This window comes from Paramacrobiotus metropolitanus, unplaced genomic scaffold (genome assembly GCF_019649055.1).
Source record: "Paramacrobiotus metropolitanus isolate TYO unplaced genomic scaffold, Prichtersi_v1.0 Parri_scaffold0000136, whole genome shotgun sequence".
Taxonomy (NCBI): domain Eukaryota; kingdom Metazoa; phylum Tardigrada; class Eutardigrada; order Parachela; family Macrobiotidae; genus Paramacrobiotus; species Paramacrobiotus metropolitanus.
This window is the reverse complement of record NW_026570356.1, coordinates 147,132-172,027: the sequence shown is the minus strand read 5'-3', so window position 1 is coordinate 172,027 and position 24,896 is coordinate 147,132. Positions and strand designations below refer to the sequence as shown.

Here is a 24,896-nt window from a genome sequence, read left to right as displayed (position 1 = left end):
GGTGTAGCCAGATTTTTTATGTGTAACGTGTGTTAATCTGTGACTGTGATTTTGTGGAATTCTGATAATTACGACGACGAACACGTATCCAGAAAATCCGTTCATTCTGGCAAACCAAATGTCGATCTCAACACCACCAGACGACCATTGACTGGTGTCATGTCGCCTTCGTAAATTTTCTTTAAATGTTAATGTTGCTTTGTAGAAAGAGCGGCAGCCAGCAGTTGCAGCATGTTTGACCAATAAAACGGGTAGAAAAAGAAGGTTAGAAACATGCACATGTCGATGCAGTGTCTGAACCGCAAAAACGTTCTATGATATTCTTATCGTAATTCTAAAGAAATACCGCGCAACGAGCCACAGAGACGACTCTGTACATGCATTTCGGTTTGGTCACAACGATGCATGGAGACGCACGTTCATGCCGCATGTTCCCTAATTTTAGTAACGCTGGAAAACCGGTAGCGCGCTCAATGAGGAAAAGGGTCAGCGACAAGAGAAGTTGTAACAGGACGTATTGTAGGGGAAATTCCAGCCATCTACTATATTGTTGTACGATAAATCCGCCCGCAGTCCACACTGAGCACCTCCAGAAGTTGTGGCAAATTTCAGAAGGTTTATGTTATTTTAGCAAAACTACTTCCGCATCGAAAAGCGTTTTAACGGATATTGCTTACAAAATGACGATCGGGTGTGCATTAACCTTTCTTGGAGCGTACTTTCTCGACTCTGTGACAAGCACCACATCAAAAAAATACAAACGACTGCACTGAACCACAAACGATGAATCCGCCCATCCTTGTCATCCAGGACAGCGCCGGGCAGAACTACACCGGCGAGGAGCACTTGTAGAATTACAACATTCCCGAATTAAGCCTGGCCGTTATTATCAACCGCACCGTCGCCTGGGCCCCAGCTTTTGGATTGGCCGACGCCGCCGCCACGCGGCCGGTCACCACCGACACCCTCTTCCAAGCGGCCTCCATGAGCAAACCCATGGCGGCGCTTGCCGCGCTGCATTTCGTGGAAACCGGTCAATTATCGCTGGACAACGACATCAACGGGTACCTGAAAGCTTATTGGTTGGTTTAGGATATTAGCTACACGACAACCAAGAAGTTTAACCTCCGCCGATTAACGTCGCACGCTACGGGACTTAAAGTCCACGGATTTTACGGGTTGCCACACGGCGACCCCGTTCCGACGGTCGTCCAGGCTCTTCAGGGCACGAACCCACCAGCGAACTCCCCGAGGGTAGAGTCCTTGGCGGTCCCAGGGACAAAATGGCACTATTCAGGTGGTGGTTACACAGTAATGCAGAAAGCCATGGTCGACCGGGTTGCAGTGCCGTTCCCGATTAATTACGAACGAAGAGGTCTTCGGGAAATTTGGAATGACGAGGAGTACGTACGACCAACGGCCCTGGAAGCCGAAGCCGCTGCCGGGTACCGTGAAAACAAAATGGAAGTTGTCGGTAAGTGGCATACCTCCCCGGAGGTGGCGGCCGCCGGAATGTGGAGCACCCCGTCGGACTTTACACGCTACATCATCGAGGTGCAGAATTCGCTTCATGGAACGTCAAGCAAAGTCATTTCCGCGGCGATGACAAGAGAGATGTTGACACTGGGACCTGGGATCCTCGGTAACGCCACAGATATTTTTGAGCATGGAGGTGCGAATGAGGTGCCTTTATGGCGTCGGCGGTAGCCGGCAACGGGTACGTCATTATGACCAACTCGGATGATGGTGGAAAGGTCATCCCGGAAGTGGCGGAGAGTATCAATCGATTGATTGGGGCCAACTGGCCGCGACCGCCGGATGCCGAAAATGGAGAACGTCCGGTGCTCGGTGCAGGCGTGGGGATGATTTTTGTTATGACGTAGTGATCACTCTTATCGTTAATGCAACTTCAACAATAAATATTCGATATCATGAGACCGTCGCTACTGAATTGAGAACCTTACCTTATCAGCCATTTTGCTCTGGTGGCTTGGAAACTTTGAGACGTGTTATTTGTGCAGCGTGGAAAACGTTGTTTACCTAAAACCGTGCGTGAAAGCCAGCTACGCTATTATGAGTTATTGCACTGGGGAACGGTACCGGTAAATTAAAGTGTTAAGTGAACAAATAATTTGCTGTGTTTGCGTAATTGTATACTGCTTTTGCTTGCGGTGCGCGTTGCGTGCACATCTAATATCGCTGCATTTATTCAAAGCTTTTATGCAGCTCACGTTTTTGATGTATTTAGTGCATACAGTTCAACTGTCCAACAGTACGTTATTGTTTGCATAGTTTGCAGTCACCATTTCAGCCCTTATGGTCACACTCTTCGCCGATGGCGACTGCAGTACAGAGAGACAGTTCAAGCTGTTTGAATCTCCTCCTTCTATAGTATTTAATTTAAAACTGGTAATTGTACGCTACAAAATTCACGCATACCGTAGCTGAAGCTGTGATTGGCAGTTTGGCAATCACCATTTCAATAAAGATGAAGTTATGAGCTGCGCAGTCAGCGTCAACACCTGTAGAACAATTGCCGATCCGAGTGTAAACACGGTCTGGTTTTGCCGGGAGCGCTTCCAGCATACATGGAACAAATTCCACTAGCGTTAAGCACAGCACGAAACGATAAGTATGAATAATATAAACTGAATTCGCCACCGACGGTATTAAACGTCACCTGAAAGGTATTAATTAGTTACAGTAGGCGTAAACGACATTGACGGGCAACATAAAGAAAACAGACGCAATTTGCCAATGGGCATGGACTTTACACAAGCCCAGACGCATATACTGTAGGTTTTTTTTGTCAATCGAACATTTAGGTTGGAGACTTGGAGCGGCAATAGCTTGCGCAAAACCACGCGATCTTCTTGACTGCGCCATTTTCTTTATCCGTGAGGAGCGATGCTGGGCTCGATGAGCTGGATACGTTCATACCGTCGACGCACACGTATGCGCTGTTGGCTCAAATCAACGCGCGACCGTACTAGTTTAAACACTAATTTTCACTCAGTCTTTTCCAGTTTAGTTTTCTTGTTTGCCCTTGTTAATCGCGCAGGAGCGAAAGCTCCACGGATAATCTTCCGAGACGACTTCGACGGGGTCGCACTGGACCTAACGCACTGGAATTCCGCCAACACCAAGTCAAATGTCAATGGAGAGCGGCAATACTACCGGTCGGATAACGTCCAGGTGTCCAGTGGGACACTGCGTCTCATTAGCCGGCGGGAGGCGTACGGCGGTTGCAATTTCACTTCAGGGCTGGTGGATACCCGCGATAAGTTTAGCTTTCTCTACGGTGAGATTGAGTGGCGGGCACGCGTTGCCGCCGATGGTGGCATCCAGCCACAGTTGTGGCTGCAGAATCCGCAGTGCCACGACGGGGTACCCTGCAATGGTTACGGGCCACCGTCTTTTAGTCCCAGGATGGACGGCGATCTTAAGCCATCACACAGCCCCAGAGCGGTTGTCAATATACATAATTTGTCTCGCACGGTGAGAGAGAAAATGGCGGATCCAAAACAAGACCTTTCGAACGATTTCCACATGTACAAGATAGTCTGGTCGCCGAATGCGCTGCAGTGGCTTGTGGACGGAAAGCAGGTTCACTCTGTATTAGGCCAGGATAAGGTCCCCGCGGTGGCGCAGCAGGTGGTAATGAATGTCGCCGTTAAAGAAGATTCTGCCGATGATCCCGGCAGCCTTACTCGCTTTCCCACTGAGTTCCTCATCGACTACGTGGTGGTACGCCAGTACGATATCCTTATATTGTCATCGGTCACCAGTGCGCCAATCACTCAGGTAGCCACACCGGAGCCAACGGAGCCACCGGGGCTAGTCATCGGCCTTGGAAGCCTAGGAGGAACGCTAGTCGTTACCGCTATCGGCGTTCTTATTCTTTTTATGTGTTGGAAGCAGCGCCGGCGCCTGAAGCGCGGCAACATGCGCAAGCGCACCGACACCCTGCCGAAAACCAATTGTCACCGGGGGCAACTCGTTGATGCAGACAATGAGGAGGTCATACCGGCTATCCAACAATATATCCACTTGTTGGAGATCCCTTTAGCTAATATACAAGTTTGTAAGCCGAATTCATGGAATCGAAACATGTTTTTTGTCGCTCTGAGGCTGTTTTCTGAGTGCGCCCTGCTTCAGCCATTTTTGCTCATACGGTAACTACTTCTTTTGCATCGAGAGCAGCGCATGCAGCGGTATGCTGCAATACGATAATATCGCGGGCAAAATATTTTCAAGCGACACTCAACGTGTGACACTTCTCTGATTCCATAAACCACTATTTTCATTTTCGGTTGCATTGCCACTCGTTCGATGCAACAAGTGCGGTTAACAACCAAGCGTTTGAAGTTTATTACAAGTCACCGTGACACTATGTGTCTGTTGGTAGGGGCTATTGTTGGAAAGGGCAAGCATGGTATTGTCCGGAAAGGCGTGGCCACGGGGCTGCGTGGTCAGCCGCTGCCGACCCTGGTGGCCATTAAGACGGCGCGTAATACTACCAGCCCAGAGCAGCAACGACAAATTATCACAGAAATGAAGGTTCTGACGCAAGCCGGCCGACATCTCAATATAATCAACCTCCTCGGTGCTGTCGTTAAAGGTAAAAAGTAGCAGTACAAAGCATGATCAAGTTATATTTCCACCACAGGCAGCCGCACCCGCAAGCAGTGCATTGTAGTGTCTCAATCAAACGCTTGAGCATGCACACGCTGGTAGACATATAATTTGCAATAAATTGTAGCAGTGTCGCTTGGTTTATTTTACTGTGCAACATACGGCATCTCTACGACCCATTGATTGTACATTGATCCGACGATAGATTTCTGGTAGAACGGACTGGCATGTTTTCGGTGCCCAGTACCATGAAACTGTTGCTCCTTGTACCTTTTGCATTCCCAGGCGAAACACATTTGCTATTGGAATATGCGGAACACGGGTCTCTTTTGAAATATCTGCGGTTTCACCGGAGGACCGTTGCCCACAACTTCCCGAACGTAGTTCCGGTACTGCGTAACGACGAAGCGGAAGGAGGCCGCCAGCAGCAGTTTACTGTCAGCGAGATTCCGATGCCAGTCCTGCGTGCTGAAGTCGTGGACGGAGGAGTTTTATCAGTGCAAAACTTGATGGGCTTCGTCTTCCAGATCAGCCGCGGTATGGCCTACCTTAACAGCCGCTCTATCATCCATTGCGATCTGGCCGCGCGCAACATCCTGGTCTGCCACGATGGAGTGGTCAAGATCGCCGATTTCGGCATGGCCCGGCAGGCGACAGAATATACCCTCCTTGCAGAACGCGTAAGGACTATTCGTGGCAGACCACACGCAGGACTGGCATCGGAATCTCGCCGCCAGCAGCAGTTTACTGTCAGCGAGATTCCGATGCCAGTCCTGCGTGCTGAAGTCGTGGACGGAGGAGTTTTATCAGTGCAAAACTTGATGGGCTTCGTCTTCCAGATCAGCCGCGGTATGGCCTACCTTAACAGCCGCTCTATCATCCATTGCGATCTGGCCGCGCGCAACATCCTGGTCTGCCACGATGGAGTGGTCAAGATCGCCGATTTCGGCATGGCCCGGCAGGCGACAGAATATACCCTCCTTGCAGAACGCGTAAGGACTATTCGTGGCAGACCACACGCAGGACTGGCATCGGAATCTCGCCGCCAGCAGCAGTTTACTGTCAGCGAGATTCCGATGCCAGTCCTGCGTGCTGAAGTCGTGGACGGAGGAGTTTTATCGGTGCAAAACTTGATGGGCTTCGTCTTCCAGATCAGCCGCGGTATGGCCTACCTTAACAGCCGCTCTATCATCCATTGCGATCTGGCCGCGCGCAACATCCTGGTCTGCCACGATGGAGTGGTCAAGATCGCCGATTTCGGCATGGCCCGGCAGGCGACAGAATATACCCTCCTTGCAGAACGCGTAAGGACTATTCGTGGACGTCTATCGTAACCTAAGAAAAGCGATGATAATAAGCCAAGGAAAACTGAGTAATAAAGGTAATTTCAGGGAGCGCTGCCGTTGCGCTGGATGGCGCCGGAGTCGATCGAGCAGCGGACGTTCTCACAGAAGTCGGATGTGTGGTCCTTCGGCGTCCTGACCTGGGAGATTTTCAGTCTGAGCGAAGCGCCTTACACCTGTGACGGCCTAAATTTCCGCAATGGTACCGAGCTGCTCACCGCGCTGATGGCCGGTGTCCACTTGGAACACCCGCCAGTTTGTCCTAACGCCGTGTATGTGGGCAGGCGCAGTTAGTTAACCGACACGTAATGCGACACTGTATTTTTGATAGATACGACATGATGTTGCAATGCTGGCGCCTACCGCCAGCAGACAGACAGGCCGGTCTTCAGCCAGCTCCAGCGAGTACTGACGGACCTCGTTGGTATCGACTCCGCCCATACCTATCTTGTACTTGACGAGCCTTACCAGCGGTTTAACATGTTGCACCAGGATCTTCTGAATGCAGTCGCGGATAAGTCAGACTGAGACTACGTACCCATCGATTGTGTCAACTGTGCCGTCTGCCGTATACATATATCGTTAGAGGAAATTACATAAGCTTAAAAGGAGCATTTAGCAGCCACTGTCTTTGTTCAGTGCTATCCCTCCATTTGACAGTTTTTTGCTGTTATTGATTTATCGGGAAAACTGGTCATTTATCGTTTTATACCTGCATTCCTTGTCATCAACTTTGGCTGTCAGCGCACAAAATGCATTTTCAAAAATTAAGATCACAGGAGTATAAAGGAAACTGCAAAATATTCAAAAAGAAAACGGATGATGTAACTGGCGTCGCCAGTCCCGTCGTTTTCTTCGATTTCATGGAGATCGGCCATTGCATAGGCGCAAAACCAATTTAGGTGTAGAATTAACAGTGACCAGCAGAGTTTCCAGGCAGCACACCAAAGGAGCGACCAACAACCGGTTTTGTAAAACGTATAGTGAACGTGGCGCGTCTGGATGTTGAGAAACACCGATGTACGGTAAAATGCTATCGTTAAGAAAAGGTTAACAATGAGTCGAAAGTTTCTATCCGTAAAAAGGGTTGTGCAGCTTTTGAAAAGATCAGAGATAGAGAACCGATATCACGGCTGCCCCTATTTGGCCTAAGTCTGCGGAAGGGTAAACTGGCAATTTACTGACCAGTATCTTGCTGATTGACAACTTGCTATTGACCGCCAAAATGTATACAAGGCAAACGGCATCTCTTTCCCCTCGCTTTAGTACTGTTTATCTCTTTCCCCTGGTGCATCGCTGCCGTGTGTGAACGGGCACGTGGCGCTTTGATTCAGCCTTTTCACAGGCGGCACAACGCTCTTATCTGCCGTTTGCTTTGTACCTGGCAATTTCGTGAAATAACTACTCGATGATTGATAAACTGCTGAATAAATATATGTAAAAAACCGACATTTTGCACGTAACATTCGGAAGAAAAACACACCAAACCAAAAAGAAACAAGAAAACATAAGTAAATGTAAGATAGAATGAGAAAGCATAAGCCTTTGCTAAGAAAACAGCATGAAACCTAAAATGACCAAGAGAGAAACACTAAGAAAACTAAGGAAAAAGGAACCGAGCGGTCGGCTAACGAAATAGTTTTCCAAAAACTGGGGCAGCAAAATTTTATAAAAGCGAAGTGTTGGTAAGTAATACGTCGGTCAGCTAGTTTTGTTAATCATCGCTATACTGGTCAGCAAATTCTCGGCAAGCAAAACATAGGTCAGGGAAATGACGTGCCACCGCGCGGGGTCATCTTCACCTTTATTATAGTGCTTGAATATATCTATAATATTCAACGGGAGCAACTGTATCAGCTGACTCTGGAGATGCTTCCCATTGAAGTAAATCTGTAACTCTGTCAGGTAACACGAATGAATAATCATGCAGCATGATATCGATCATCGCAGCCTAATACACCGTACATTGTGTATTGTACAAGCGCACTGTACAACACAAATTTATACAACATGCATGTACATACCGGTACAGTATTATGTGTACGGTAATCGCAAGCTTTTGTATATTGCATTTGCATACAAACTGCGACAGTGCTGCATGGTCGGCTTTGGCACAGCAGGCATCAGCACATCTCAGCTAGAGCCCTGCACGAGCCGAGCAGCTCGGCTCGGCTCACGAGCGCTCGCCGCTCGCGAGCGCTTCGAGCGAGCAGACGCCGTTTTGCGTTTTTGCGAACGAGCTGAGCATCAGGAAAAAATTAGCGAGCGAGCCGAACGAGCAGGACAGTCGGATGCGAGCGATCCCGAGCTGACCGCCTCATATTGTGCGATCCGAAGAAACTTCTACAAGAAATTGCGTAAAAAGAGCTCCAAAAGCCTTAATCCACCGCCAGCTTCGCGCTTCGCGCGAGCACGTTTTCACTGTGGACTGTGGTTTTTGTTAACACGATGCTAGCGACAGTTCGGTAGCTAACATAAGAGTACAGAGACAACCTTAAGAATCTTTCTGTGGTATCATTCAAAGTGCTTGTTACACAAGGGTCAGAGATGAAATTTGATTTCGAAACCAGGAAATTCTGTTGGTAAAAAACGAAACCACCATAAAAAAAAAGTGCCTGGGTGGAGGTTAAGTAGAAAACCATAGACCAGCCACCAAAGTGCTCCTAGCAAAAATCAAATTTAGTAAAAGCTAGTCGCCTACAACAAATTTTTTAAATTTTGGTCTATGTGAAATTTTTTTGTCGAGCTTACGAGCGAGCCGATTTTTGACCATAACAAATACGAGCGAGTTGAACGAGCTGGAACAAAGAAAAATTGAAAAACGAGCGAGTTGAGCGAGCAGAGGTTTGAGCGCGAGCGAGCTGAGCGAGCAGGAAATTGTGAAAAACTCAAATGAGCGAGTCGAGCAGCACTTTTGCTGCTCGTGCAGGGCTCTAATCTCAGCGGCATAAAAATGAATGCTATCGATTTGTTCTAACGCATGCTTGACGTTTGAACGATGTGGGACTCCGTTTTCCACTTTTGCGGCAGCCACCAAACCGATGTTCACACTTTCCGATCCCACGTGCTGCGCAAAAAAGCCACGGCGTACTTCTTGCCTTCGTTATTTTGTTATTTCGAAATCCAGTTGTGCGTTATTGTATCTGCCGTAATGATTAATTTATACGTTAAACGGGAAAATTATTAACCGAGTAATTTAAGTTGTAGCATGGGGATTGCAGTGCCGCTAATCTGTTCAAATACGTCCAATCGCACCCATAGCCCATATACTATCAAGCACGTTCTGACTCCTTTCTAACTGGGCGCAAAGTACGAAGCGCGTGCGTCCGTACGTAGAGAATGTAGCTGTTCGCATTCTCAGCGGGGAAATGCGGACGACCGACGAGTGCAGCTTTGGATCTCCGCTGTTGCAAAAATTATGCGTCATGCACACCCGTAATGACGAAACAAAACTGGAAAAAGTTTATCCACCAAAAATAATCCTTCCTCTTTTTTTGGTGAGAGGCGTGCGTGTACCGATAGCGTTGGTTGGAAGGCTGAAGAAATGAGCATTTTTCGGTCTTCCTGTCCATGCTATCGTCAACATGCTAGCGATCAGTTTCTGGCCTTTCTCTAACATTGCAACAAAGGCTGCGAAATGCTGCCAAAGAATGAATCTTCAAACTAAACGAAAAATCAACTAGTTGCCCTTATTTTTATCGTACCGCGCTTCTAGTGATGCTTTGACCAGTTGCACCGGATCCATCTGTTGAAAAATATTGTTTTATGATTTTAAGACGATTGAACCAATGCACCATTTGATCAGTCAACGGTTGAACCCTGTTTGCCCAGCCGTAAAACAGGTGTGCCTTTCTTCCAAATTTTAGAAGGACGATATTTCATCATGTAATGTGGACACGGACGAGAGCGAGTTGTTGCTTTAAAGTATGATTCTAAAATGATGATACGGCAGTTCTCGCCGCTAACGAAAAAGAAGATTATTCGATAGCGGCTGGCATTTCCGTACCATGTTCTTATTGATGATCATTGAGGACAGTTCAGACAGCCTTCGACAGTTCGAAAGCAGTTTGGCTGACAGTCTGACAGTTTGGCTGGTGAAATATCGAAAACGGGCGGCCATCGACATTTATGCGTACCGCGTAATTAAGAAGATTATTAACCAGGGAAACGCGCTGATTGAATCCTTTGCAGACTGCAGCACTATTGCCGAATTTCAACAATACAATATGCACCAAACCAAGCACGACATCATAAGACAATCATCTCATAATTGAACCGTATGTGTATCAAAACTGATGGAAAACTATAATACGCGTCGAAGCAGCAGATTAACTAACATTAACTATCACATGTCATTGCCTTGGGCAGCTGCTTGCGTTTGCGCCTTTGCGGCAGAGAAGGACAGTTGCCGGTGCAGGCCGGGCACTCGGGCGGAAAACTGGAGTGGCGTTGATCGCCCGGCTACCAGTCGTAATCGAGTGTCGTACTCCGTTTCATTCAGCGTCGACATAATATCATCCAGAACTGCCGTCGTGATGGCTGTGGGCCGGCACGGAGGCAGCGGACAGGGATGCACCAGTGACGTTCCTTTCCATTACCAACGGGCGTGGCGGTCCTCTGCGAAAACCACAAGAGTTGTAAATATGTGTACGTATACGCCGGCTAGCATTAAAGGAAGGTATTTCCACGCGGCGACGCGCTGTCGGGAGTGAGCATTGTGGCCTCAGTATGGAATGCATCTACATGCAAACGAAAACAACAAGAAGCGTTTAGATCGCTGGTAGGAAATCAGCACCGCTCAAATGGGCTGCAGTTAACTGCGCGTTTCCTGGCCCGCTGGACAATACTTGTCATGTCTGGTCACGGTAAAGTGCAGTTTCAGCGAAGACGGAAGCGTCAGTCGGTGGTGTCGATGCTCCACTTTAATCTGATGCCACATTTCTTTACGCAACCGCTGTTATAATCGACCGAAGCATAGCGAAGGTCCTCTATGTTCAACGTTTATAAAAAAAGTGGTGTTCGTCGGTCACCGCCACCTAATGCACATATGCGTGGGTTTACTATCAAACGCACATATGCGCGTTTGCCTTCTATACTCAAGGCCGCAAGCAAAATATGGTGTCCGTCGGTCACTGCTGCTTAATGCACATATGCGCGCTGGCCGTGCATGTAAAAGTAAAGCCGCGCATATGTGCATTAAGCGGCAGTGACCGACGGACACCACTTTTTTCAAAAACGCTGAACATAGAGGACCTTCGCTACCGGCTTCGGTCGATAAATAAAAATACAATTAATCTATAATATATAAACCTCTAATATATAAATCTATAGTATAAAAATCTATAATATATAAATCTATAATATATAAATCTATGATATACAAATCTATAATATATAAATCTATAACATATAAATCTATAATGTACAATCTATAATAAAATAAATATATAAATGCATGTGGGAGCACGCGCTGAATATCTGGATGAAGGTCAGTAAAATTGTGGCCTTCGTTTTAGGTCTGAATGAAGAGATTGTGTTGGCGCTCAAACTTCGAAGAAGCGGCGGCAGGTCCAAGAAAGGCCGCTTGCATGGTTTGCGCAGCGATACGCAATGCGTGTGCAAGAGCACTGTGCGGGAAAATAACAGCAACAATTTGACTGGCTAAATCCGGAAACCGGCTAATACCACGTAGAGATCACGAGATGGGTGCTACTTTGTTGACAGTGTTTTTGCAATTGCTTGCTTTTGAGAGTTTGTTTATTTGTGAGTTATTTATTAAACTTCACTCTTTGTACTTTATTGAACTTTAATTTTTTTGCTTCCCAAGTAAATATTGTTAACATAAATCATGACAATTTAGATTTCAAATTTAAAACTTCACCAGTCTAGCTGTAACTGTAAAGAACCCTTGAATCATCTGAATGTTATTTCGAATTATAATTTTAAATTTGCATTCGTCTACCAAGTGTCGGCCCCGCTAGCACGCTAACAGAATTATGATTGGCTTTGTTTGGTGACGTCATTTGACAGGGCCCGCGCCTAAGTTTTGTGTACGCAAGGCGACATATGCCCGTAACGTTTATCCTACGTCAAATTTTATCGCCAGCAGTAGCTGGGTTTCCAGCCATTTCTTCAGCTATGCTAACAGCTCGCCACGGTCCCACTAATAGAAGCTCGCTGGTAATTTCTTAATATGAATCATACTTATCGTACTTACGTGCTGTTGCCGATCATCAAGGTTCCTCGCGATCTGCTGCACATTCATCTTCGGCACGCGGCATATCTCCGCATCCGGGCATAAAAATACTGATTCTAATATCAAACAGGAATATAATTTCCTAGCAAAACCGGGAATTTATATTCCTGTCTGATATTAGAATTTAAGGTTTGAAATATAAAAATATTAAAGTAAGATTACTGCGCAGCAACATTTTTTAGGCACTAAGTGCCATATTCGGTATGGATCGTAAGAAGAGACTGCGAGTACATAGCCGAAATTAGAAGCGGTCCTCGTACATTGGCGTAAATTTTTACGGCCGCGCGCACTAGCTGATTTCCGTCCAATGAGAGTGTGTACACTCGGAATCACGCGGAAACGTTAGAAATGCCTGACTCTTTCATTTCGCTACTTTCACTTTGCAAAAACGAAGCATCCATACATTGAATATTTTAGTACCTTGTCCGAAGGAACTGAATGGTATCGGTTAGGGAAGTCTATTCCTGCGTCTTGAAACCCCGTAAACCCGTATTTCTTTTACAGCCAGTAACTTCGCATTCGGATTTTAACGGGCATGTTGCCAAGAACTCGATTAAGTCAGGGCGACTGGAGCAATCCCAGCTAATTCGCCTGGTAGATGACTAAACGATGCAAAAACGAGATTGTGCCCATCTGAAAGGCCCTTAGCAAATACCTTTATTTGGCAAATCAACAACTGTACTGAAGAACTATCCACCGCTATGTCGTGAAGATCTGCATAACCATGTCATCGAAATTCGTCAGGTGCACAAAATGAAAATGCCTTTGATTTCTCTTGATATTTTTATGCGTGAAATTCAAAAAACGGATTTCGGACTTGAACTACTGTTTGGTACGGACCAACCTTCAGAGGTCTGTAATGCCGTTTTTGTTCGATTTGAAGACAAACAACAGTCTGTGTGCATGAATATTTTTGATAATACCGCCTGACATGGATTTGCGATTTATTATTACGTTATTCATCAGCCAAACAACAAACATGATACAGAATGAGTTTAAATAAAGTTGCGCGAACAAGCTTTTCACGACTCTGATACGACAAGCGCTATTAAACGTACCAAACTAGCAGCGTCTGTATGCAGCGAATGCAAAGCCTGATAAATTGCTTCGTGGACACTGGCCTGCACTTTGGCTCCGCGAACCGCGAGCAGACTGCCGTGTATCAACGAAGAATTCTGATCCAGTTCTTTCTGAGCAGAATCATGACTTTAAGAGTTATGCAGAATCAACGGGGCCACTCGAACAGCGGCATCGTTTTCGTACGAGCCAGTTCCACTGAGTTGTTGGGCGGGTGAAAATTACCTTGTATGTAGCTAAATTTCGTTCAGTTTTCTCGGGAAAAACTCATCTTTAACAGTAGTAAAAACTTTCGGGAAATTCAAATTAACAATTGCTTAGTTTCGGAGCAGCATGTTTATCGATAAAATTCTGGCAATCAATGAGATGCATTTCAAGCTCATCGCTTGAAATACATCAGTGGGCATCTTGAGCCATAATTACTCGTGCCTATACTGTTTTCTTAATCATTCACACTGGGAAACCCGAAACAGTAGACACAGTTTACGAATTAGCATTTAATAAGCGACAAAAAAAACTCTTTTCAACTGCAACAATAGTTTTTGCAGCAATGGCGGCAGGCTTTAACCAATTCCATTTCAAAATCAGCAGAAAATCATGGACTGATAACGCTGTTTTTTACAAAGAGCAGCCAGGGAACATTGCTCAAAGGCAGCTTCGGAAGGGCAAAACTTAAGAAAGAAAAAAACGCGGAACATGCGTCCTTGATTTCTGAAGCCCCAATAACTATAAGGTCACCGAGTGCATATGCCTAAAAATTCCGGCTACTTTGCTACGACACTGCTAGGTTACCAGTTGTCCAGTGCGTGTAGAACAAAAATAAAAAAAACCGCAATCTACAAAATCAAATCATATCTGCCACATTAATAAAATTCAGAAAAGTTTACATTTTTTTATTGTAAGCCCACAATTCAACCGTAAAACTGCGTAACGAAGCTGATTTCATATAACGATGGGTTTTGGATACGTAAAATATGACCTACAAGATTTTAAATGTCAAATCCTAGTGTACAACTTTCGTTAACGCGCGAATCCGACTCCATACTAACTTACGAATTGCAAAAAGGCAGGCATTCTATATTTTCCATTAGAAAAAGAACGATAAACAATCCCGTAATAAGTTTTATATAATTAACAAACAAACGTGCTATATCGCATTCCGGAACTGGAGTAGGCATCTAGAACTTCACAACTAAACCGGAAAAATGCTAACACCCGGCTAATAAAGGACGAACGTTTTATCGGCAACAGTTCGATAGATCGTTTTTTTCGGCAACCAAATATCTTCGTTCAGTAAACAAATCACGACCCAAATATACCAAAACGCTTAGTGTGGATACAATTTGCGATTGCGGTTTGACACTACAAACAGGATAAAAACCCGGGTGCAACACTACGGATAGTATGTCGCTCGTTTAATACACTTCTTATAAGCGACTGTGGTGAAGAGGACGAACGCTATGGGCAATTAGACGAACGACCAAGGTGGAGGCCCCATCGGGACCATTCTACACATTCTCAAAAGTGCTGTAAGATCGACTAATTTTTAATGCTCAATTAGTACGCACTTCTCCGTTTACAATCCCTCAGTCATTAAGAACAATAGACGTGACTCAAAAAAGGTTACGAAGGGAATACGGTGCACCTTCCCCGGACGGTCGCCGTACCATGTGTGTGTGTTGGATAGATCGAGGTTCCCACGAGCACGTAAGCAACTTGCACAAAAAAAATACAGTTCATTTACTTTTCAGTAGTGCGTGCTTTGACTTTCCATATCTTTTCTAACTAAGTAGGGACGGCAAAAGCACTGTGCATCGCGGTAGTGCAAAATGGATGTAATTATGCCGGTCAGCGAAATAACATCCGATACTGGTCCACAAGCATCCAGAATATTTTACAACGTCTTGCCTAATTTTAGCTCTGGTTTCAAAGTCCATCAACCTCTATCCAGAGACGCCTGGTTCTTCTTATAATATACGATGGCCTCATTTTTGGAGGGGAGTCTATTCTTGATATTATTTTCTTCGAGAACAACAATTCACCTAGCGTGAAACTACTGAAATGCCCATTACGCTTAAAAGCCTTTACCAAACGAACAAATTCTTTACGACAAACCGAAACTGACTGAAACAAAAATGCAGCCGAAGAGTTTTTTATTCAGCATATTTTTTAATTCAAAAGCCTGTGACATTTTAAGAGTTCTAGTTTTTATCAATAACTAATTGCCAAACAGAACAGATCAGTACGAGAAGGGGGTAATTATACGAGATAGACGCAAAAACGGCACTAACAACATACAACCATGCGAGGTTCGTGCAACACGGCCAGCCATCAAGTAAAGGCAGTTCAGTAAAGTGACGCAACATAGCCTTTGAGACTTGGGTTTCGATCTCTCTGTAGACTTTTATGTTAACCTTACGCACAAGCGTCTCGCACATTTCAGAATCAAACCGTACCGTCTATGTCTCAGAAGCACAAAAAACTAACAAGATTTTTGATACCAAGCAAAACTTTATTCATGAAAACTGGGACAAGTTTGAGCCATTTGAGTTTCTCGTTGAATAAGCACAGGATGGTTAGGTACCACGCAGATCGTATGCTTTGCTTATGGCAAACCTTATTGACTCTAACTTGTCGTATTTCTCATTGAAAATAGCATGCTTGGTATCGATAATCTTGTAAATTTTTTGGTTGTTTTGAGATATACATAGATTGTACGGTTTAAGTCTGAAATGGGCAAGGCGCTGGTGTTTGAGTGTAACATATAGGTCTGCGGAGAAGACAGCTTGCGTCTCAAGGCCGCATTCGGTAACTTGTGTCTGGACTGCTTTCGCTTGGTGGCTGGCCTTATTACACAACACGTGAATGGTTATCTCTTAATATTGCCGCTTTTTTCGTCCATCCCGTATATTTATCCCCTTCTCGTATAAAAGGAATATTTTTAAGGTCACTTCTATGCGCCCAAAAATTTTAGGGCGCATAGTTAATTTGCTATGCGCCCAAAAAATTTGAGGCGCCTAGTTAATTTGCTGTGCGCCCCAAAATTTCCGGTCAAAATAGAAAAGCCAGTAATTCAAAACGTTATGGAACGTTAAAACATGGTATCAGCGAATCCGTAATGTTGCTGTGAAAGTGGTACAGACCAGGCAAATACTGCAAGAAAACAATGGTCTTGCTTGTACTCGTACAATGCATTACGGCACTTTAATACAGAACATCATAACACAAATAATTATGATGGCTCACTAACCATACATAATCAGATTTTAATTCAAAAGAAATTGCTGCAGTATTTCCTATTTAATCTGTCATAGACTAAGAAAAATGTAACGTTCCGTGAATATTGATTGAATTTACGAACTTTATTAATGGGGCACTTGTACTCCTTAATTTTGGTGAACATAGCCGGCAGATAGTTTTTTTTTCAATCAGGCAATCTCTACGTTAAAATGTTTAAGCATGCATTCGTAATGCCTATAGAAGCCATAACGCATTGCTAACTAAATAACACATAACCAGTGCTGAAGAAAACCTAAATAAGCAAACAAATTTTGTTTTTAACAACTTGCCAAATGCAGAGTACGTTTGATTATAAATTTAGATGATAACTATGCCGAAATACAGATACACAAGTACAGCGAAGTTAAAAGTCTACCTTTTTTATGTCACTATGTACCGGTAACTGTTATTCTGCTGACTATTTATCTTTAGAAAATCATATTCTCCAATTTGATATTCTCATATATATCTCACAATAAATGTCCGAAAAACTGTAAACACGGCTGAAACACCCTCTGTAATCGAGACAGTGGCATGGAATTATGGAAGCCGTCTCGGAAGCGCGGCCCAAATACCGGTAACCACAGAAAAACTGGTTGCAGTAAGCTAATAATATCGATAATCGCAAAAGAAAAAAATTGATGAAATTCACGAAAAACGAAATTTACCGGTTAAATAGATAAGGTCAACGGTATGAAAAAAACAGTGAAAAAACTTCTAAAAGCAGATAACGAACGCAGAATTAATTTTCCCGTTAAAAGAAAGTAATAAAAACGGTAAAAACTGAAACACAAAACTTTTAACTGCAATTTTTTGGGCGCATAGCAAATTAACTATGCGCCCTAAAATTTTTGGGCGCATAGCACCTTCGTATTTTTTATAAATTCAAAGGATTCTCCGCATTTTACAGTACTTCTGACATATCTCTTACTACCAGTAAAATGTCGTCTTATTAAATATTACATAATAAACTTATTATGCGACATTCAATTTCCACAAGTAATTAACCGGTCACACACACCGTAACCAAATGACATTCGCTGGTTTTACACCTATCGCTATAATTACTGCTTCATGTCAGAATTGCTATCGAATAAAGATAAACTGGACCAACCCGACACTTGAAATCATAAACTGACAACGCAGCGGCTTGATAATTATCAGCAACAGAGTAAAAAAGATCACAGAATGATATTGAGCGGACGTAAAGAACAGCAAACATACTGAAGTTTTAATCGATACCTTAATGTTTTGCAACGGCAACCTTGCCACGCAGCTAGCCGGTGGAAAAAAGCGACGAAACTCGGCGAATTATTACAAACCAGAATGCAGAAGCAAATAAATTTAAGATAGAACACAATACTACAATTTTTCTCAACCTTCTTGATCATATGCCGTAAAGGGTTGTAAACATGATCATCTTCCTACTACCAAACTTAGCTGTTCATAAAATTCTAATACCCTTTGTTCATAAAATTTCTAATCCTTCGTTTATTCGTCTTGCAGAAGCCGAGTGTTTGCATTCTCTTGACTTAGTTGTGAGGTTTCTAGACGCCCACTCAAGTTCCGAATGTGATGTTTTATGTTTGTTTGTTAATTATATAACACTTATTACGGGATTGTTTTTCAATCTTTTTATGATGGAAAAAATGGAAACGGATGTTTTCTTTTCTTCGTAAGTTAGTAAGGAGCCGGGTTCGCGCGTTAACCGAAAGTTACGCACTAAGGGTTTGACATTTTTGATTATGTAATGACGACTTTCCTGCGTGTATAGAATGTAATCGTTGTATAAGGTTGAAAAGAAGGCTTTAGCTACGCTGTTTTATGGTTGGATTGTGGGTTTAAACTAAATAGAATGTGAACTTTTGCTGAATTTTACTTTTGCTGCAGATATGATCTGATTTTTTAAATTGCATTTTTTTATCTTTGTTCTATTACTACTGGACTACTGGTACCCTTGCACTGTCGTATCAAAAAAGCCAAAATTTTCTGGCATATATATCAGGTGACCGGATAGTTACTGCAGCGTGAAAAATCAAGGGTGCACGTTCCGGCTTTTTGGTCCGTTAAGTTTTGCCCTACCGAAACTGCATTTGAAAAATGTCCCCTGACTTCCCTTCGTATAAAACAGCGTTACCAGTCCACGCTTTCTTGCTGATTTTGCAATTGAATTGGTTGCAGCATGTTGCCATGGCTGCAAAAACTAGTGTTGCAGTTTAAAAGAATTTTTTGTTTTGTCGCTGATTAAATGTTAATTCGAAAACTGTCCACTGTTTTGGTTTGACCAGTGTGAATATTTCAAAAAGACGTATATGCACGAGTTATTGGGCAAACGTTCGCCACGTATGTATTTCAAGCGACGAGCTCAAATTCGATTATCTGCTTGTAGGTTCCGTATGATTTATAATTTATTACATATTTAGTTTAGCCTTTGGTTCAGCATTTCGGGATTACCGTTTCGGCAGTAATTATGATATTTAACCAGAGGCTCGGCTGAGCGTAGCGCAGTGACCATAGTATGATTTGACCTGAATAATGGTTGTAAATAAATGCCGAAAAAGCGAATGTGTACTGTATAGATGCTGACAAAATAGTGGGCTGCGTAAAATACGAGCGCTGTACCCAGACAGAATTGTCCATTGCATTGTTGCACAAATGGTAGCCTCTCTCGAGTAGAACATTTTGCCCATACATGCGCTGTAGAAAATTTGGTGTCAAATGATCTATCCCTATGGTGTTTGTTTCTTTTCTGTCTGCCGCGTCAGGCACGCTGTTTGTCCGACCGAGGTAATTATGACTTCGGAACAGTGAGTTTGATGATGTGCTTCACCATTAGCGGTGAACCTGCTAGCTAGCTAATACGATTACAAGGCTTGGAGTTTGCATTGTTCTTCAGTTCTTGCTCCTTTACGGGCATAGTCAAATTGATTTACAGGCTTGGTTGAAAACTTTCAAACACATTTACAATAATAGCGACTTTTTTCAACCGCGTTGAATGAATAATAATTTATGGTGTAGCATGTAGCGCAACTGAATCTTGAGCTTGATTGCAAGACGTACGCTTCGGTTCGAGAAACACCTTTTTATTATCGGTGTTATTGTTGTTTCACTCTTGTTCTGCAGCGGTGTGCAATCTCGCAGTCAACGAAGGATAAAGTGATTGATGGTAGTATAAAAATAATCAGCCACTCTTAATTGATGCAACAGTGTTTCTCAAAGCGAGTTGTTGTAGTAAATATACAGTAAATATACAGCTATACTAGGGAGAACAAAAAAAGTAGTGAGAATGGTGCTGCCACTTCAGAATCTACATGCTTTTTTACGAGAGCATATAATGAATTTCTCGCTCTATCGCTGGATATTTGTTCTCGAAATGCGCTAAAATTGTTACTTGTATACACTATACATTAAAAAGGTCATATAATTGTTGACAAACATTTTTTAAGGACACTTACTCTTTTCAGCACGCCTTGTGTCTGGACGCCGCCATAGGGCCAAACAATGAGATCTTTTTCTATTTGGGCATCATTTTCACGTATTTGCAAAATTACGACGTTGCTCTGCGCTATTTCAAACGAACCATGAGCGATCCACATCCCGTCAGCGAGAGCAAAGAGACGGGTCAGTATTGTTTTCAGTGATTTTGATTTTTTCGAACAGCACCATGGTTGTGGCGAAGCGGTGATACAAAAGAAAAATACGAAGTTGATGTTTTCAATATTTACTTTTCAGTTAACTTTCATATTGGCCGCATATACAAACTAAAAGGCCGATATGAAACAGCCAAAAAGTATTACGAACAAGTCATCCAGTCGCCTGACTGTGATGGCAATCTCGGGGGCGATGTGTTGCGCCAGCTTGGCTGGATGTTACACACGGTAGAGGAATTTGGTGAACGGAACACAAGGAAGAATTTTGTCGCACAGCTTAAGCGAAACAACAGACACGGTGCAAAGACACTGAGTGAGCATAAATGGTATGCCATAATAAAATAACCTAAACCAGTTGCTGTTTAGGTTAGGCCTTCGATCCGCTATGTCCTGTTGTTGCTCCATTTTCTTGGTTGCTTTGTCCATCTGCAACAACCCCTCCATCAGTCTTGTCTACGTTGAGAAGAGAATCCGACGATGACGGTAAATCTGGTAAATGATGACCTGGCCCGTGAAACGTTCCTCGGTTAAAAGTTCCATTGTCACCAAGTTCCATTGTCTGACCAAGTGAAACTGAAAACCGAAAAGCGTTTGCTCCGCCTCCTCGCCGTGGTGCCGTCTAGCCAGATTCTAATACCGGATCGATTCGGCATTTCTAGAAACAAACAGCCAATCACTTCGTCTTACGGGAACGTTGAAATTTCAACGTTTTCGTAAGACGTTCCCGCTCATGCAACTCTTCTTGCGTTGGCTCTAAACTCCAAAGCACAAGCGGCAGACAATAGAAAGCCTCCACCAACGGTTGAACTGCGTGACCTTGCAGGTTGATACCTGTCCAATCGATACTGGTCCAATACGCCCAGATATGGGAAACGGTCCAATAGGACTTGAATTAGGACTAAATGAGGGGAATCGCTGTAAAGTGCTCACCAGGCACGGCTGCTGTGAGATAAAACAATCAAATTATGAGCAGTTTTAGATACTCCATCCATGGACTATCAATTACCGTAACATTAATTTATTCAGGCTTCGGTAGAATCGCATTCGCTGAAAAAATCATTCAACTGTGAAGCAGCGTTTCTAAAGCAAAACGCAGCAACGTTTTGGTCCTCACGCGTTTCCAGGGCTGTTAGAAACAAGTTCTAATAATTCAGAAGATTTTGTACAGCAGACTTCAGAATATGCTGTAATAAATTGTTCTACAATGTGTTGCCTGAAAGAGCAGAGCCCACCGTACTTTGATTTTTTGCTTGCTTTGAAATCCTGACATCAAATACGCTAACATTCACCACAAATTCAAGAGGGGAACTTCTGCTCGGAAATCGAGCGTTTTTTGTATCATTTAAATGTGTGTACAATATAACTAACGCATGCGGTATATAATATATGTTTGCAACTTTACACCATTAATTACATCAGTATTTAGTGCTATGTTTAATCTGTACGTGCGACCCGTAGTACTTTCCGACTAGCTTTCCGGACACCGGAAAAAAAGTTGATACAACTGGAATTTTTACTTCATATTTTTGCATGATAGGATTAATGAAACTAGGAAAAATACGTGTTACTTAACATGAACCCGCGAATGTCGAGATCGAACATAAGTCATGAAATTACTTACCAGGGCAGTATTTCCGCCTCCAAATTCAAAAAAATCTCATTTTTTGTAAAAAGGTAGTAGACTACCGTGGTATATTTAAAACAATAATTTCATCTGCAAAGGTCACTTGGGCGTTGTCTAACATAAATTGAATGAGTACCGAGTACACATACTATAGTATGTATCTGTAGTATTAAGAACTCGGGCTAGTTTTTGCGGACACTGCACGTCCCCTGGATCTTTCCACATGCCAAGCGTCGACGTACGTACTGTACTACAGCGCGTGTGTGGTGACCATCGCAGCAAAATTATTAAATTTCAGAAATTCAATAACTTCGCTAATTTTCAAGCTGTTTGTAATGTATGCCTATATGCTCACGAACTTTAGAAAGCATTTAGGTAGGAAATTATCAAAATGTGTGATGTAGCAACTGCCGGAAAAGATGGTAATACCGGAAGCGTTTTTGAAGTTATGTCGTTGCTTGAAACCTGGAAGGGTCCACGTCTGGTCCAATGGCCGCAGAATTAATATAATATCATTATGGCAAATGACAGTACTGCATCATAATAATATGCAGTACTATGCACTCATTTAATTTATATTAGACCACGCCCAATCGACCTTTGCAGATGAAAATAATTTTATAAATATACCACGGGAGTCTACTACCTTTTTACAAAAAATGAGATTTTTTTGAATTTGGAGGCGGAAATACTGCCCTGGTTAGATTTATGGTAGCAAAAATGTCTATCATCACACTCCATTTCTGGTTGAATTCCCAAAAACATTTCTCTTTTGGCTGGTTTCGGCAACTTTCAAAAACGGCAGTGTGCTGCACCGCAAACACTTTCCATCATGCTGTAATGCACTTGCTGCTGTGCATTTACCATAGCCGTACAATTTCCACCACAGTAAGCACTAAACATCACCCAAGGGCACAGTTTGATTTATCCCCGACCCCGTTCACAAGTTCCTACTGCGCCACGTTGAACTGCTGGTAAGGCTCGTCAAGCCGGAGATAGTGTGGGCAGAGTCGCAACCAACTACAATGTAGGACGAAATGGTCGCATAGCCCCATACCCAGCATTCTGTACGCAAGCGGTGCAGTGCACTTGTACGAAACGGATATTTTGAACTCAGCCGTACAGTGCACTGCGCTGCATACGTACTGAATGTGGAGATGGTGGGTATGCGACCATTTCGTCCTAAGCTGTAGATCCGTCAGCGCCTGCTGGAGATGGCTGAAAACCGGCCGGTCTGCGGGCGACAGGTGCCAGCATTGCACCATCGCATCGTACCTATCACAAATACAGTATGACGTTACGACTGGGCGGTTTGACTACACAGTTGCGAATTTCAACATACAAGGCGGTTGGGCAATCTCCCGGTCTTTCCAAGCGGATACCGGCCATCAGTGCGGTGAGGAGCTCGGTTGCACTGCCGACATTTAGTGTCACTTGTGTAAGGCGTCTCGCCCAAAATGAAAATTCCCCGGGTCAGGACGCCAAATGACCACACATCCGACTTCTGTAAGAACGTCCTTTGCTCGATAGACTCTGGAGCCATCCAGCGCACCGGCAACGAACTCTGAAATTGCTTTTGGTCTTTGATTTTGTTAAGTTCTCTCTTATTTGTTTTCTTTCTTCTTTCATTTTATACGGTTTATTATTGCTTTTTAGGTTGTGGTGAACCCCCGCGAAAGGTCCTTACGGGATCGTCAGGGAGTACGTATTCTGCCGCGTGACGAACCATGCCGAAGTCGGAGACCTTGACCACTCGGTCATGGCAGACCAGGATGTTACGCGCGGCCAGATCACGATGGTTGACAGAGCGGCTGTTAAGGTAGGCCATGCCGCGGCTGATCTGAATCACGAAACCCATCAAGTTCTGTGCCGATAAAGCTCGTCCATCCACGGTCTCGTCTTGCATGACCATCCGATTCTCGATGTTCGCCAACATCTGCTGGCGGCCTGCTTCTGCTTCGTCGTTACGCAGTACCGGGACGACGTCCGGAAAGTTGTGGGCAACGGTTTTCCGGTACCTCCGAAGAAATTTCAAAAGTGACCCGTTTTCCGCATATTCTAATAGCAGTATTTCGCCTGCAAATGCAAAATATGTAAAGAGCAACAGTGTCGTGATAATGGACACCAAAAGCACGCCCAATCCGTTGTGCCGTAAATGACTGTATTATTGCCCTAAAATGGGTCGGAAACGTCCATTGTGCCGTGTGTTACACGGTAAGACAATGGTGTGCGACTCTGGCCCATCCTAGTACCAGGCCTTACAGCACAACCTCTTAGATTATTAGAAATACATGTCCGCCACCCGTGTCTGCTTATGCGTTTTGATTGAGAAACTAAAGTACACTGCGTGCGACGCCATGTATTAGAAATTTGTACCTTTGATGGCAGCACCGAGGAGGTTGATTATATTGAGATGCCGGCCGGCTTGCGTCAGAATCCTAATTTCTTTGATGATCTGTCGGTGCTGCTCTGGATCAGCTGCATTCCGTGCCGTCTTAATAGCCACGCGGGGGGGGGGGGGCTGTTGTTGATCACGCAGTCCTGTGGCCACGCCTCTCCGGACAACGCCGTGCTTGCCCTTTCCAACAATAGCCCCTACCAGCAGACTCATCACAATGTCACGAGCGATTTAATATGAACACATATTTAATAGAAGTATAAGTGATTTAAATGACTGTACCCATGGCATTCGCCAGCCAGAGTAGCCACTGTGCCACCACGCTCATCCGTCTTTTCCCAAAAACTTCATCACAACAACTTCGCACTCTCACAATAGTACCAACCTCTCTCTAATTTATTAAATGACAATATTACAGCATAAGATTTTTACAGATCTGCATGCCAGTTGTCGCGATCTCACGCACTATATACCTGAGGAAAACCACAAGCTTATACTAGTGCCCCGAGTACTCCTCGTGCCATAGCTTGCTTAGATGCTTCTGTATAATATGCCGATGCTCTTGTTCTATGTGTCATCCTCTCATTTTTTCGAGCTGCTAAGTGCTTTTGATCATTAGCGCTGCTAATGATCA

At 44.0% G+C, this 24,896-nt stretch overlaps 1 protein-coding gene across 1 annotated transcript; it reads left to right on the top strand.

The window, feature by feature from the left end:
• Nucleotides 1–2,839: 2,839 nt before the first annotated feature.
• Nucleotides 2,840–6,272, top strand: LOC129599053 (uncharacterized). Its single transcript, XM_055497184.1, has 5 exons — nt 2,840–4,084; nt 4,409–4,621; nt 4,921–5,627; nt 5,787–5,939; nt 6,027–6,272. Exons 1-5 carry the CDS (start codon nt 2,908–2,910, stop codon nt 6,270–6,272), a joined length of 2,496 nt encoding a protein of 831 aa, XP_055353159.1. The 5' UTR covers nt 2,840–2,907.
• The last annotated feature ends 18,624 nt before the right edge of the window (nt 6,273–24,896 follow it).

Coding starts and splice junctions, on each gene's coding strand:
- LOC129599053 (XM_055497184.1), top strand. CDS start 2,908: ATGCTGGGCTCGATGAGCTGGATACGTTCATACCGTCGACGCACACGT. Junction 5,628..5,786: donor ATACCCTCCTTGCAGAACGC/GTAAGGACTATT, acceptor TTCGTCTTCCAG/ATCAGCCGCGGTATGGCCTA. Junction 5,940..6,026: donor ATACCCTCCTTGCAGAACGC/GTAAGGACTATT, acceptor AGGTAATTTCAG/GGAGCGCTGCCGTTGCGCTG.